The sequence below is a fragment of the Neoarius graeffei genome, chromosome 8, assembly GCF_027579695.1.
Source record: "Neoarius graeffei isolate fNeoGra1 chromosome 8, fNeoGra1.pri, whole genome shotgun sequence".
In the NCBI taxonomy this organism is placed as follows: Eukaryota; Metazoa; Chordata; class Actinopteri; order Siluriformes; family Ariidae; genus Neoarius; species Neoarius graeffei.
The window spans coordinates 71,470,166-71,483,060 of record NC_083576.1 but is presented as its reverse complement, the minus strand read 5'-3'; the positions used below and the strand labels follow the sequence as shown (position 1 = coordinate 71,483,060).

General features: G+C 42.8%; 1 protein-coding gene across 1 annotated transcript in view; it reads left to right on the top strand.

Annotated features, from left to right (window-relative positions):
- magi2b (membrane associated guanylate kinase, WW and PDZ domain containing 2b) overlaps window positions 1-12,895 on the top strand; it is a 485,372-nt gene that overhangs the window by 445,604 nt on the left and 26,873 nt on the right. Inside the window, exons 17-19 of the mRNA XM_060928197.1 lie at window positions 7,620-7,799; window positions 8,010-8,195; window positions 9,728-10,184. Coding sequence (XP_060784180.1) covers window positions 7,620-7,799; window positions 8,010-8,195; window positions 9,728-10,184 — 823 coding nt within the window. The remainder of the gene's footprint in view (window positions 1-7,619; window positions 7,800-8,009; window positions 8,196-9,727; window positions 10,185-12,895) is intronic.

Here is a 12,895-nt window from a genome sequence, read left to right as displayed (position 1 = left end):
AAAACAGCTTTCAAAATGGCGGCACTGACACCTGGCTGACACTTGACGTTTCGAAGTCTCGCACAAGTCTCGTGAAGATCACACGGATAAGTGACGCCTGCCGTGGATCAAACGAACTACATTCGACACGGCTAAAAACCGAATAGGCCGATAAGTATCATATTTAATTGCAATTAGTTGCCAATACGAGTCACGATATAAGGTTACTAAAACCGAAAACTTTATTGAATAACACGTTAATTAAGAAATAAAGCAAGTTTAAAAATGACTTCAGTTCTCCTTAAAAAAAAAAAGACTTGAGTCGGCAGTATAGCTTGAAATTGTGACATCAGTTCATGGTATATCCAGGATATACCATGATTGACTAACACCATATTTTTATTTATTTATTTTTTTTAAACGTCACTAGATACATTGCTTAATCGGTGGTGGAACTATTTTATGTCTCGTGAGCCATCCTTGGTCAATCCCTGCAATTGTAAATATATCAAATGATTATTGCAAGGACTTTATCACCACTTAAAAACCTCTTATATAATCAATATTATCAGAGAAGGAATAAAAATATTTCTGCTTGTTTATACTGTTTTTGTATCGCAAACACACCACTTTACAGTCCTGTTTTTAGACCCCAAACTTTGCCTCGTATAACCTGTACCCTCATTCAGCACCTCATCAGTTTCTCACTCGCTCCAAAAGAGTCTGGTCTATTTATTCAGGCTGAGAAATAAAAACAGCAGCACAAGTGAAAGAGACTGTTTGTGTGTGTGTGATTGGGACTGATGAAGTGTGCAGTGGTTAAATTACATTTTTAAAAACCACCATAAATTCTGGAGCCACTATGAATTAGCTCACTCTCACTTACCTGCATGTAGAACTCATCAAAATATTGTTTTCTGTTTGTTACTCCTGTTTTTGGGTGTTTTCACACTTGGTCCCTTTCAGCCATCTAACCGAACTCAGATTGATGACTCAGCATTTTTTGCGCATATGTGAACACTCCAACCGTACCCAGACCCCTTTAAAGCGAACCGAACTGAGACCACCTCAGGAGGTGGTCTCAGTACGGTTCGCTAAAAATCAACGGTACGGTTCGCCTAATCTGCGCATCGTGAACAAAAAGCGCACCGGGTTCACTTCGCCTTTTTCACTGTAGTTTAACCTTCTTCGTTTGCCGTAGTTGGTCACGTGACTGTAGCAGGGAAACTCAACTTCCTTTTGGAACTTACCACAGCCGCTTTACAGTTCTCTGAACTTACTGACTGATGAGTCGGCCACAGTAATATAACTATATTATAAATATATAATGTTTATATATATATATATAATATAATAAATTTATTTTCCTTAATCTGCACTATTTTGATCAAAGAATACAGCAGGGCAAGCATGGCAGCAGACATTTTGATTCAAGAGAAAATTACCCAGAATTCCGTGCACTGGGGGTCTGAGGGCTCTAGAGGACCTGGTGTGAACAGAAAGAGGACTGAGGCCCCATCAAAGCTTAACTGGACCAGAAAGAGAACCCACTCCTCTTTGTAATAAATTCACAGTGTGAACACGGGCGGCACGGTGGTGTAGTGGTTAGCGCTGTCGCCTCACAGCAAGAAGGTCCTGGGTTCGAGCCCCGTGGCCGGCGAGGGCCTTTCTGTGCGGAGTTTGCATGTTCTCCCCGTGTCCGCGTGGGTTTCCTCCGGGTGCTCCGGTTTCCCCCACAGTCCAAAGACATGCAGGTTAGGTTAACTGGTGACTCTAAATTGACCGTAGGTGTGAATGTGAGTGTGAATGGTTGTCTGTGTCTATGTGTCAGCCCTGTGATGACCTGGCGACTTGTCCAGGGTGTACCCCGCCTTTCGCCCGTAGTCAGCTGGGATAGGCTCCAGCTTGCCTGCGACCCTGTAGAAGGATAAAGCGGCTAGAGATAATGAGATGAGATGAACACAAAAAGAACTGAGTTCTTTTTCTGTTGGTCCACTTTTTGGTCCACTTAAAGAGGACTGAGTCTGGTTCCTTTAAAGGGGACCAGGTGTGAAAACACCCTTTGTTTTTCTCCCATTTGCCAATTTCCCAGTTTCCACAGTTCGTGGGTGGGAAGGCTAATATGGGTTTCCTCCGAGACACATGAATCCAGCCAGTGCGTCTTTTTAAAAAAGCTGCTCGTGCTGCATCACAGGGCAGTGTAACCTACTTAAAGGAAAGCATTATCTGCCCTCTTCTGCATGCACAAGCTTTCACATGGCCATGATAGGTTCGAGAGAGTATAACTTCCTTCCCAAACTGAGAGCACGGCCAGTTTTGCTCCATTTGACTCCCGATTCAAATTTACAGCTGCTGGTTTTTGACTTTCTGCTTCTGCCTTTCATTTTAGTTTTCATTGCCCTGAACTGCTCTACTGTTTTTTTTGGCAGAGTTTATATACTGCTCTGGATCACTTTTAAATCTATTTGCTGGACATTTTATGGCAAGAAAACTAAACTGCTTACCTAACTGAGGTCATTCTTCAGATGTTTTCCTGTATTGAGTGAAAAGGCAGAATACATTAACTACATAACTTTTATAAACTGCTGTGTGCGGCCCGCTCTATAATTGCGGATACGTTTCAAGCGTTGGCCCTGTTAGTCATCGTCAACTCTGTTACCGTTAAACCGGTGCAATCCATCAACAGAATTGACGCTAACAGAGTTGACATTTCCCACCATTTTGTGTCTTAACTCCACACACTAACCTCAAACTCGCGACCACGTGGCGTGTATAAAAACAGAATTTTATGGATTTTAATCATATTATTGTTTTTAAAAAAGGAGAGAGATTCACTCCAATATTACAATCACAGATTTGCCGAATAATTAATCTACTGTTGGTGTATTAAATCCTCAACATTTTGTTCAAATTACTGAGAAAAGAAACAGAGCACACCTTACTGCCTTTCTGAAGTGTCCCGCCAGGGGAAGTGACATCACTCGGTGCAGGTGTCATGTGTATTATTAAAAGTCTTTGTGGATTTTATGCAGTTTTATAACGTAGTTAACAGAGTTGACAAGAACATTGGGACAGATAAAAAAAAAATAGAGAGAGATTTATGACCGAAATTTCACATAATACAGAATATAGACTTTCTCTGAAATTGATGTTGTAACAGTTAATAGAATAAGCTCCAAAAAACAGATTATTAGACTGAATCACTTCACGTTTATTCAAGTTGAAAGGATGAATCAAAAGTCGAAGACGGCCAGTAATGTGGGGGGAGGGATGGGAGTCATTTAGTTCATGTTTTATGGATAAATTGGGTCTAAAATGTACATCAAGCATCACTATTGATGAAAGTTTGTCATAATTTGCATTATTGTTCAAAACTGATTCAATAAAGATTTATTTTGAGGAAAATAACAAAAGGTTTATCTCGGAGATGTGAAATCTACCTCAAATTCTAGAATGACCCGTGCAGCAGTATTTTATAATGAATATGCTCTTGAACTTTTTAGTTACAGTTTCTTCTTACACTTTAGCGAAGTACAGGACCAGTCAAAAGTCTGGACTCACTTTCTAATTCTGTGGTTTTTCTTTATTTTTATTAATTAAAAGTCATTTCATGTCTTAAAGTAATGATGGATGTCGTTTCTCTTTACTTAGTTGAGCGGTTCTTGACATAATATGAATTACTACAGTTGTGGAATAGGGCTATTTATTATATTTTTATTATTTACTGTTTACTATTTGATCTCAAACGCATTAAGAAGGCAAGAACTTGCACTAATTAACTTTTGATGAGACACACATGTTAATTGAAAAGCATTCCAGGTGACTACCTCATGAAGCTGGTTAAGATAATGCTAATGGTATGCAAAACATCATCAATTGATGTTCCACATGTTATTTCATAGTTTTGATGTCTTCAGTGTTGTTCTACAATGTAGAAAATAGTCACGATACAGTAAAACCTCTGAATGAGTCGGGGTGTCCGAACTGGTACTGTAGATTAAAAGGACTGAACGTTGATAACATTTTAAAGTTAATTTTAATGGCGGCACGGTGGTGTAGTGGTTAGCGCTGTCGCCTCACAGCAAGAAGGTCCTGGGTTCGAGCCCTGGGGCCGGCGAGGGCCTTTCTGTGCGGAGTTTGCATGTTCTCCCCGTGTCCGCGTGGGTTTCCTCCGGGTGCTCCGGTTTCCCCCACAGTCCAAAGACATGCAGGTTAGGTTAACTGGTGACTCTAAATTGACCGTAGGTGTGAATGTGAGTGTGAATGGTTGTCTGTGTCTATGTGTCAGCCCTGTGATGACCTGGCGACTTGTCCAGGGTGTACCCCGCCTTTCGCCCATAGTCAGCTGGGATAGGCTCCAGCTTGCCTGCGACCCTGTAGAAGGATAAAGCGGCTAGAGATAATGAGATGAGATGAGTTAATTTTAATCTAAAACTGACTCAGCAACCATGGGGAAATTAACACTTGACGTCTACACCCATGGGGGAATTGTTTCTCCACAGCTATAAGCAGAATATATCAATATAACACTAAACTTGCCAGTAAGAAGTCGTACTACCTTCCGAAAATTAGAACTAACTATGGAAAATTTAACAGACGTTTTCTTGGTCCTAAAATCTGGAATTCAGTTCAAGAGAACTTCAAATGTAAGTCCCGTTCTTCCTTCAAGAGACTATGAACTGATTCTCTTCTGGATAGCTATATTGATAGCTAGTCACTTGAGTTAATTCTTTGATTTCGTTTCATGTCGAAATTTTCTTGTCTGTATATTTTCCTTGCTAGATTTTTTTTCCCCTTAGGCTTTTTGTGTGTGTGTGTTTGATTTTTTTGTGGGTGGGTGGGTGACATTTTCTTGCATGTGAGAGTTATTGATGTATTCTGCTGCAATTTACAATTTATAACTATTATCGCTTGGCCCAAGCCTCTTGGCTCGATTAGTCTTAACTACTTCCAAGTGACTTGTGCTCCTTTTCTGTAGAAATCCTCTTTAATTATACAATTATCTTTTTCTCAAAAGAGTGCTAAATAAAGTTGTTGTTGTTGTTATTATTATTAGTGGCACGGTGGTGTAGTGTTAGCACAGTCACTTCACAGCAAGAAGGTTCTGGGTTCAAGCCCAGTGGCTGACAGGAGCCTTTCTGTGTGGAGTTTGCATGTTCTCCCCGTGTCCGCGTGGGTTTCCTCCGGGTGCTCCGGTTTCCCCCACAGTCCAAAGACATGCAGGTTAGGTTAACTGGTGACTCTAAATTGACCGTAGGTGTGAATGTGAGTGTGAATGGTTGTCTGTGTCTATGTGTCAGCCCTGTGATGACCTGGCGACTTGTCCAGGGTGTACCCCGCCTTTCGCCCGTAGTCAGCTGGGATAGGATAAGGATAAGCGGTTACAGATAATGGATGGATGGATTAACAACACTGCAGGTGGTGTAGTGGTTAGCGCTGTCGCCTCACAGCAAGAAGGTCCGGGTTTGAGCCCCGTGGCCGGCGAGGGCCTTTCTGTGCGGAGTTTGCATGTTCTCCCCGTGTCCGCGTGGGTTTCCTCCGGGTGCTCCAGTTTCCCCCACAGTCCAAAGACATGCAGGTTAGGTTAAAGGGATAGTTCGGGATTTTTGACATGAATCTATATGGTATCCCCATCAGCAGTGTCGTGCATCCACACTGACTTACCCCCGACAGTGTTCTGTGAGCCTAGATATTGTACAGTGTTGGTCAGTGCACAAGTAGTTCCGGCAGGTTTCCTGGGGTCTGCAAAGTAACACGTTTTTCTTCTCAAAACAGCTCGTGTTCGAATGAGTGATTTATTAGCATAACAAAACCCTTGTAGTCCAAAAAGTCACACCTTGTAATTGCTTGGGGCTACTTTCTCTCGATAGCGATCAGTGCGCGCTGTCACTGTTAACAGTTGTGTGCAAGCTAGCCAACAACTTTCATTAGTTGTTCGACAGTGTTTAGCAGCAGCAAATTGCTTTCCTCCTCAATATACAAGTGCGCTTCCATGGCAGGGAAAAAGAAACTACCACTGCTGCCTATGTAGTGCCCTATTTATACAAATAGGAGTCATTCAGGATTCAGCCATGTTTTTGCTCCGTGTCATGGCTGAATCCTGAATGACTCCTATTTGTATAAATAGGGCACTACATAGGCAGCAGTGGTAGTTTCTTTTTCCCTGCCATGGAAGCGCACTTGTATACTGAGGAGGAAAGCAATTTGCTGCTGCTAAACACTGTCGAACAGCTACTGAAAGTTGTTGGCTAGCTCGCACACAACTGTTAACAGTGACAGCGCGCACTGATCGCTATTGAGAGAAAGTAGCCCCAAGCAATTACAAGGTGTGACTTTTTGGACTACAAGGGTTTTGTTATGCTAATAAATCACTCATTCGAACACGAGCTGTTTTGAGAAGAAAAACGTGTTACTTTGCAGACCCCAGGAAACCTGCCGGAACTACTTGTGCACTGACCAACACTGTACAATATCTAGGCTCACAGAACACTGTCGGGGGTAAGTCAGTGAGGATGCACGACACTGCTGACGGGGATACCATATAGATTCATGTCAAAAATCCCGAACTATCCCTTTAACTGGTGACTCTAAATTGACCGTAGGTGTGAATGTGAGTGTGAATGGTTGTCTGTGTCTGCCCTGTGATGACCTGGCGACTTGTCCAGGGTGTACCCCGCCTTTCGCCCGTAGTCAGCTGGGATAGGCTCCAGCTTGCCTGCGACCCTGTAGAACAGGATAAAGCAGCTAGAGATAACGAGATGAGATGAGAACACTGCAGGTTAATTGGAAGGAAAGCAGCAGGGTAAATCAGTAATGTTTTACATATTTTAAGGTCTGAACAATCCAGTTATATCGAGTTTTCAGTAAAACTAATCTCTTCTAAATGAACCGTCTGAGTGACATGAAGTTTCTACAGGAAATATTGCCAAATTGAAATATCTGACTGCATCTGGACAGGATCTGCTTTGGAGCTGAACTTTCCAATTTCTAGATTTTTAAATATTCATGCTCTATTTCTAAAAAGGAAACGATCAATAACCACTGATTACTTTAAAGGATACATGTGAACAGATCTACACCCACAAAAGTGCTGCCCTGCGAGTGTGAGAGATTCAGTCGAAAATCTTTACCATTAAAAAAGCCAGCAGAGCACTATATTAGCATCCAGTGTCAGTAGTACTGCAGGCTCTAAGAATTAGGATGCTGTTGTGTGCAGCTTTGCGGTCAGTGAGGGCAGTTTTTGTGGTTTTGCTTGGACACTATGCTGTGCTCAGTGTAGCCATCGTGCATCCTGCTGCCAGCTCAATCTATTAAGTATCTATTCATGTGTCTGGAAGGCTAATGAGTGATTAATATGTATTATCCTGGGGCCAGTGTATTTTAAGTGTATATTATCCTCGCCAAAATGGCAAGCTGGCGGAGCCAAATGGTCAGCAGAAGCCACATTTAAAAACCAAACATTTGAGCGTCACTTCAGTGCTGAAAGATAAACAGAATTGTGGGTTCGTTCACTGACAGTTGATGACTCTTTAATTGGTCAGCCATCCTGTCTGTGGTCAGAACAGCATAGCTTTCCTGTGTTTGGGAAGCTAAAGCCTATATTAAGCAGCGGCTCAGATTGCGATTGCTGCCCCCTGCAGGCCAACCCTGTGGAGAGAACGGATCAGCAGCCAATCAGAGCAGCTCTCCCCGAAGCCGTGCCGTGTGTCCAGTCAACCTGCCGCCCACCACTGATGTAGTCATCCACCGCAAAGAGACCGAAGGCTTCGGCTTCGTCATCATCAGCTCTCTGAACAGACCGGAGAACACCACCACAATCTGTTAGTCTCTGTTTCCTTGTTTCACTTGCTTAGCAAGACCATACAGCACTCATTCCTTTTTTGGGTTTAAAGTACCAACTATAATCCTAAAAGTTGATAAATCAGAGTGTCTAGTGTCTGAGCTGCTTCATTCAGTGAACTGATTGCATGTCGTCCATGTTTCTGTTGTTACTGTCTGAAGTCAAACTGATCTCGCACACTTCATTTTAGCCGTGCCACACAAAATTGGACGCATAATCGAGGGCAGTCCGGCTGACCGCTGCGGGAAGCTGAAGGTTGGCGACCGCATCATGGCTGTCAACAATCAGTCTATTATCAACATGCCTCATGCTGACATTGTGAAGCTGATCAAAGATGCAGGACTCACTGTTACTCTGCACATCATCCCCGAGGAAGGTCAGACAGAATGTTTAACAATGATTAGGATTTTTTTTTTTATGAGCACTAGTATTATGGTGCGTTCATGTGCTATGGGAATTATGGTAAATACCAAACGCCGACATGGAAAGCACACATGAACGCCCCCTCTTGTGGTATTTTCCACTGGGCAACTCGTAGAAAATTTTGATACACGAGTTGCCGAGATGAGATGAACTTTAACCTTTTCAACATGGCAGCGAGCGGTACAAGACTAGCTTATGAACCAAGAAAGAAGTGGTTTTCACCTACGGAAAGCTGACTCTCACCTTTTAAACGAGTCATGTTATGTATATTATATTATTATAATATGTATATTATAGCCTAATACAAAATATTCTGTAGCTGTCCAAAGAACGCCAACAATGATCTAGATACTGGCTACTCTCATTGTGGCTACAGCCAAATTTCCAAAAACTGCGTGGCATTCAATGTGTTAAGAAAATCTCTACTTGTCATGATGAGGAAATATTCAGCATTATTTACCTTTTGACTTTTGATAACTCATATTCCTGCTGCAGCTGATGAACAAGGCAATCTATAATTGTTTTAGCCAAATAACAGGCCTGATTCTGAATCTGGTCCACCATCTTTAATTTGTCAACAACAACAAAAGCATGTGAACACAACACACTGGTAAATACCACTTCCCAACTGGAAAATATCATCTTCCCATAGCACATGAACGCAGCATTAGTCGTACATTGTCATGATATTGTCTTTGACTTGCAATGTTATGGGTCACTCTTCTTTCACTATTCATTTGTTTTTGAGCTGTAAACTAAATGATATGACTGTACTGTGATGAAACACAATACTGGGGTTCATATTGACAAAATTATCTGTTTTAAAATAAAAAAACCTGCATTTTATGAGTTGAAAATGGCTCAAAATGCCATCTACTGGTTAAAATCATCCTGAACCTTGCAAGGCTGATGCTGACGTAGAGTCGACTGTATGGTGCTTCTCTGCGTCTTGAAATTTATATTTTTTAAAAAATGTTCACACGTTTTACTGGCCCACCTCCCTCAATCCCTACCGCTGAGTGAAACCACACTCGTTTTCAGTCATATGCAAATACCGTAGAAGCTCATCATTCACAGGAGTTTACCCCCTCTACTCCACCCCCAGCCCCTTGCCTACTTTTTTATTATTTTTTTTTAAGCATTTTTAAATTTATGCAGTGGGTGGAGTTAGGCTCAGAACTATAATCTCGTGATGTATCCAAACATTCGCAGAATTTTATTTAGCACCTCTGATTGGTTGCACAAATAATAATATATTGTAGCTTGTTATAGTGTTCATATATTGTGCAGCTCTACTTTTATATAATGTCAAACCATCTGTAAACAGTCTGTGCTAATGATAGTCTGATGCCTCCGTCTCCCTTGATTGCTGCTCAGTTGTTGTTGGGTTTTTCCCCCCATGTACAGCCAGTCAGCGAAAATGCAGCTGTTGACTATTCCTGTTTTTAAGCTGCATTTTACTTGCTCATTCTTTTCCCTTGCCAGATGTAAATGGCCCCCACTCTGGCCCTACCTCAGAGAAACAGAGCCCCCTGGTGGTTCAGAAGCAGAGCCCTTCGACCTCTGCAAATCAGCCGAGTCCCAGCATGGCCAACCCAAGCCCCCCAGCCCCCCACCCGAGCCCCGCCACCACACAGTCCAGCCCCCAGCGAATGGAGCCAAGTCCTGCAGGAGCACAGAGCACCACACCGGTCACTCAGGCCAACCAGCCCACTACTCAGCCCGGCGTCGAGCTAGTGCACTCAGGCCCGATAGTGAGTCAGGCAGGACCAGCGGGGGATCAGAGTGTCCCTCTACCAACCGTCCAGGCCGTCCCAGTTGTTTCAGGCGTCCCTGTTGTTCAGGCAATCCCAGTCATCCCAGGTGTCCCAGCTGTTCAGCTTACCACCATAGGCGGGGTGCCAGTCGCAGTGCCGCCTCAGCTCTACCTCCATGACAGCAGGTACAGTGTATCACATTCTTATGGGGGGGACAAACACATACAGCACATAGAACTACTTCAGTTGTGCAGTTTGAGAATTTAACAGCATTTTAGAATAAAGTGTATTATTCTGTCCACATTCACTGGATATGAGCAATCGCACGCTCTGATTGGCTACTTTGCTACAAGGCTATCAGCTCGTATACCATGAATAGAGAAAAACAAAATGGCGGAGCGTGTTGCTGAACCAACCGAGGACGAAATAAAAACTACTCGAAAACAAAACCCCAAAAATACAAAAAAAAGCAACAAAATATGGAATGAAAGTATTTGATGGTAAGAACATATCTTTTTTTATTTTTCAAAAAATTATTATCGCGTTTTTCACAAATTGCTACTGTCATTTCGCCGGTTTGTTTACATTCTAAGCGGAAATTTTTTTGTCGGACGTTTTGTATAAAGTTTTTATTTGTCAAATTTGCAAAAAATACAAATGCTCCGTTTCTCAAAATGCAGTGAATGTGGATAGAATAAAACAGTTATTCCACTCAATATCATCGTACATGGCTTATAGACAACTCGGTGCTACGCGTCTCATCAGCCATCAGCTCATGTACGGACTGGATTTTGTGGATTAACTGTTAATCATCAAACCTGTCTTAAGGACAGTCTATACACCCGCTCATGTATTTGTTACATTCCACCAGTAGTGAAGGTGATTTTGTTAAGAATGAGGAGCACTGCTGCAGGAAGATGATAAATATGTGGGATCCAAGATGGCGCCGCAGACGTCTGCCACGGGACTTTGCTCTCTCGTACTTTCTATGTTTTTGTGTAATTGTTGTGTTAATTCTTCTCCGTGCTTCACGGAATGCTGCACTGAGGGGTTTTTTAATGCCTACACAGTCCGGTCCTGATAGGAGCGAAATGTGTGGGTGTTTTTTCCTCTCATCTATCATTTTCTCAGCCTCTCCCTTCCTGACAAGCCTCTCTCCTGCTTTGCTTCTGTGGACTCGTCTTGTCTGAGAGACCCTTCCTGCACTGCTCTCTGAATCGAAATTATGGATCTGATCAACTGGTCACTTCACGCAATTGACACAATCTTCTCGACTCGAAGTCTAGGTTCGGGGGAACCTGTTTGTCCTGCCGGAACGTTTACAGCCGGATACACCATGGATGCCTGGGAGAAGTGGCGTGTGGTGTGCTTGGCGATTCTTTCCGTGGAGGACATTGAGGATATTTACCTATTCGGAACCATGATCACAGGATTTTTGCTGATTGGACTTGGCATTGCCCTGGTGTATCGAGGAAATCAGTTAATGGTGGCAGCTGTTCAAAGCCCCACAAAGCTGCCCGATATGATTGAAGCGGTGGGTAGAGCTGTTAGCACTCAGACTGTAGTTATTCAGGACTTGAATCGCAACATGGATAACATCGTGGAGAAGTTGATGGCTTTGCAAAGAGAAATGGATCGTTTTGGTGACCAGAATGGACAAGCGGGTTAGGCGAAAAAGGACACGTCTACCCATCTTAAGTCTAAACAAATTCCAATCTTATCTTGGCTCCCTAGCCAGCACTGCCTCAAGGCCGTCGCTGTAGAAACGCGATTCTCCCCCTGGAGTTCACTGCAGTGAGACTCTGTGTGTGTGTGTTTTTTCTTTTCTTTCTATACTTTTTTCTGTCTGTACTATGAAAGCGAAGTCGAACCGGAGTCAAATTCCTCGTGTGTGTAACATACCTGGCAATAAAGTGATTCTGATTCTGATAGCTGGAGTGCCTCGAGAAAACGCTTGGACATTGAGGGCCTGTTTACACGAGGACGCTGTCGGGTAAAAACGACTAAATATTTTATCGGAAGTGCCTTTCGTCTACACGGGGACGGCGTTTCCGAGGCTGAAAAACGGAAAAAATTGAAAACGCCTTCCAGAGTGGATAAGTTAAAAACAGCCCCCATTGCATATCCGTCTAAACTACCCAATACGCGAAACTCTGCTCGGATCTGCTCACGTCGGGTACGCGTTTACGTCATACATATGTCATATACTGTACATGCCAGCCCGGGAAGTAAGAAAGTAAGTAAAAAAGTAAGAGCATGTCTGATTACATCGATCCAACGGACCTTCAAGCTGCTCTGGCAGCTTTAATAAACGTCCAGGAGTCCTTCGAACATCTATACCGAATCTGCACATATACCGTTAATGAACAGAGGCGGGTATAGTATGCTCTTACTTTTTTACTTACTTTCTTACTTACCATAGCCAGAGTAGTCAAAGTTTTCGCGGCGCAGATGTGCAGATCAGACAAGACGGAAGACGTTGCGCATGCGTGCAGACATAGCGGAGGTCTTTCACAGCACCACCTAGCCGCCTGGCATGCACATCCAATTGAATTCCACACATTTATGCGTCACCGTATAGACGCAGATTTCCTCCTTGAAAACGATCGTGTAGACGCGGAAAAAAGTGAGAACGAAAACGGACTTTTGCGTTTTTGTTTCAGACCGTCCCCGTGTAAAGTGGGCCTCAGAATGTGGTAAATTTACTTTTCGAAAAATGCGAGAAATTCTTGCTTTCTTTAGTTCCATATTTGGTTTAATTTTAAGTATGAAACATTTTAGACACATTTTAGATTTGCTTTGTACCTCAGTACATACCTTTGTACCTCAGACTGAAGAATCGGATGCTGTTTGATATTAAACGTTTCTTTTGTTCTTTGGGCTGATGAGTTCTGGT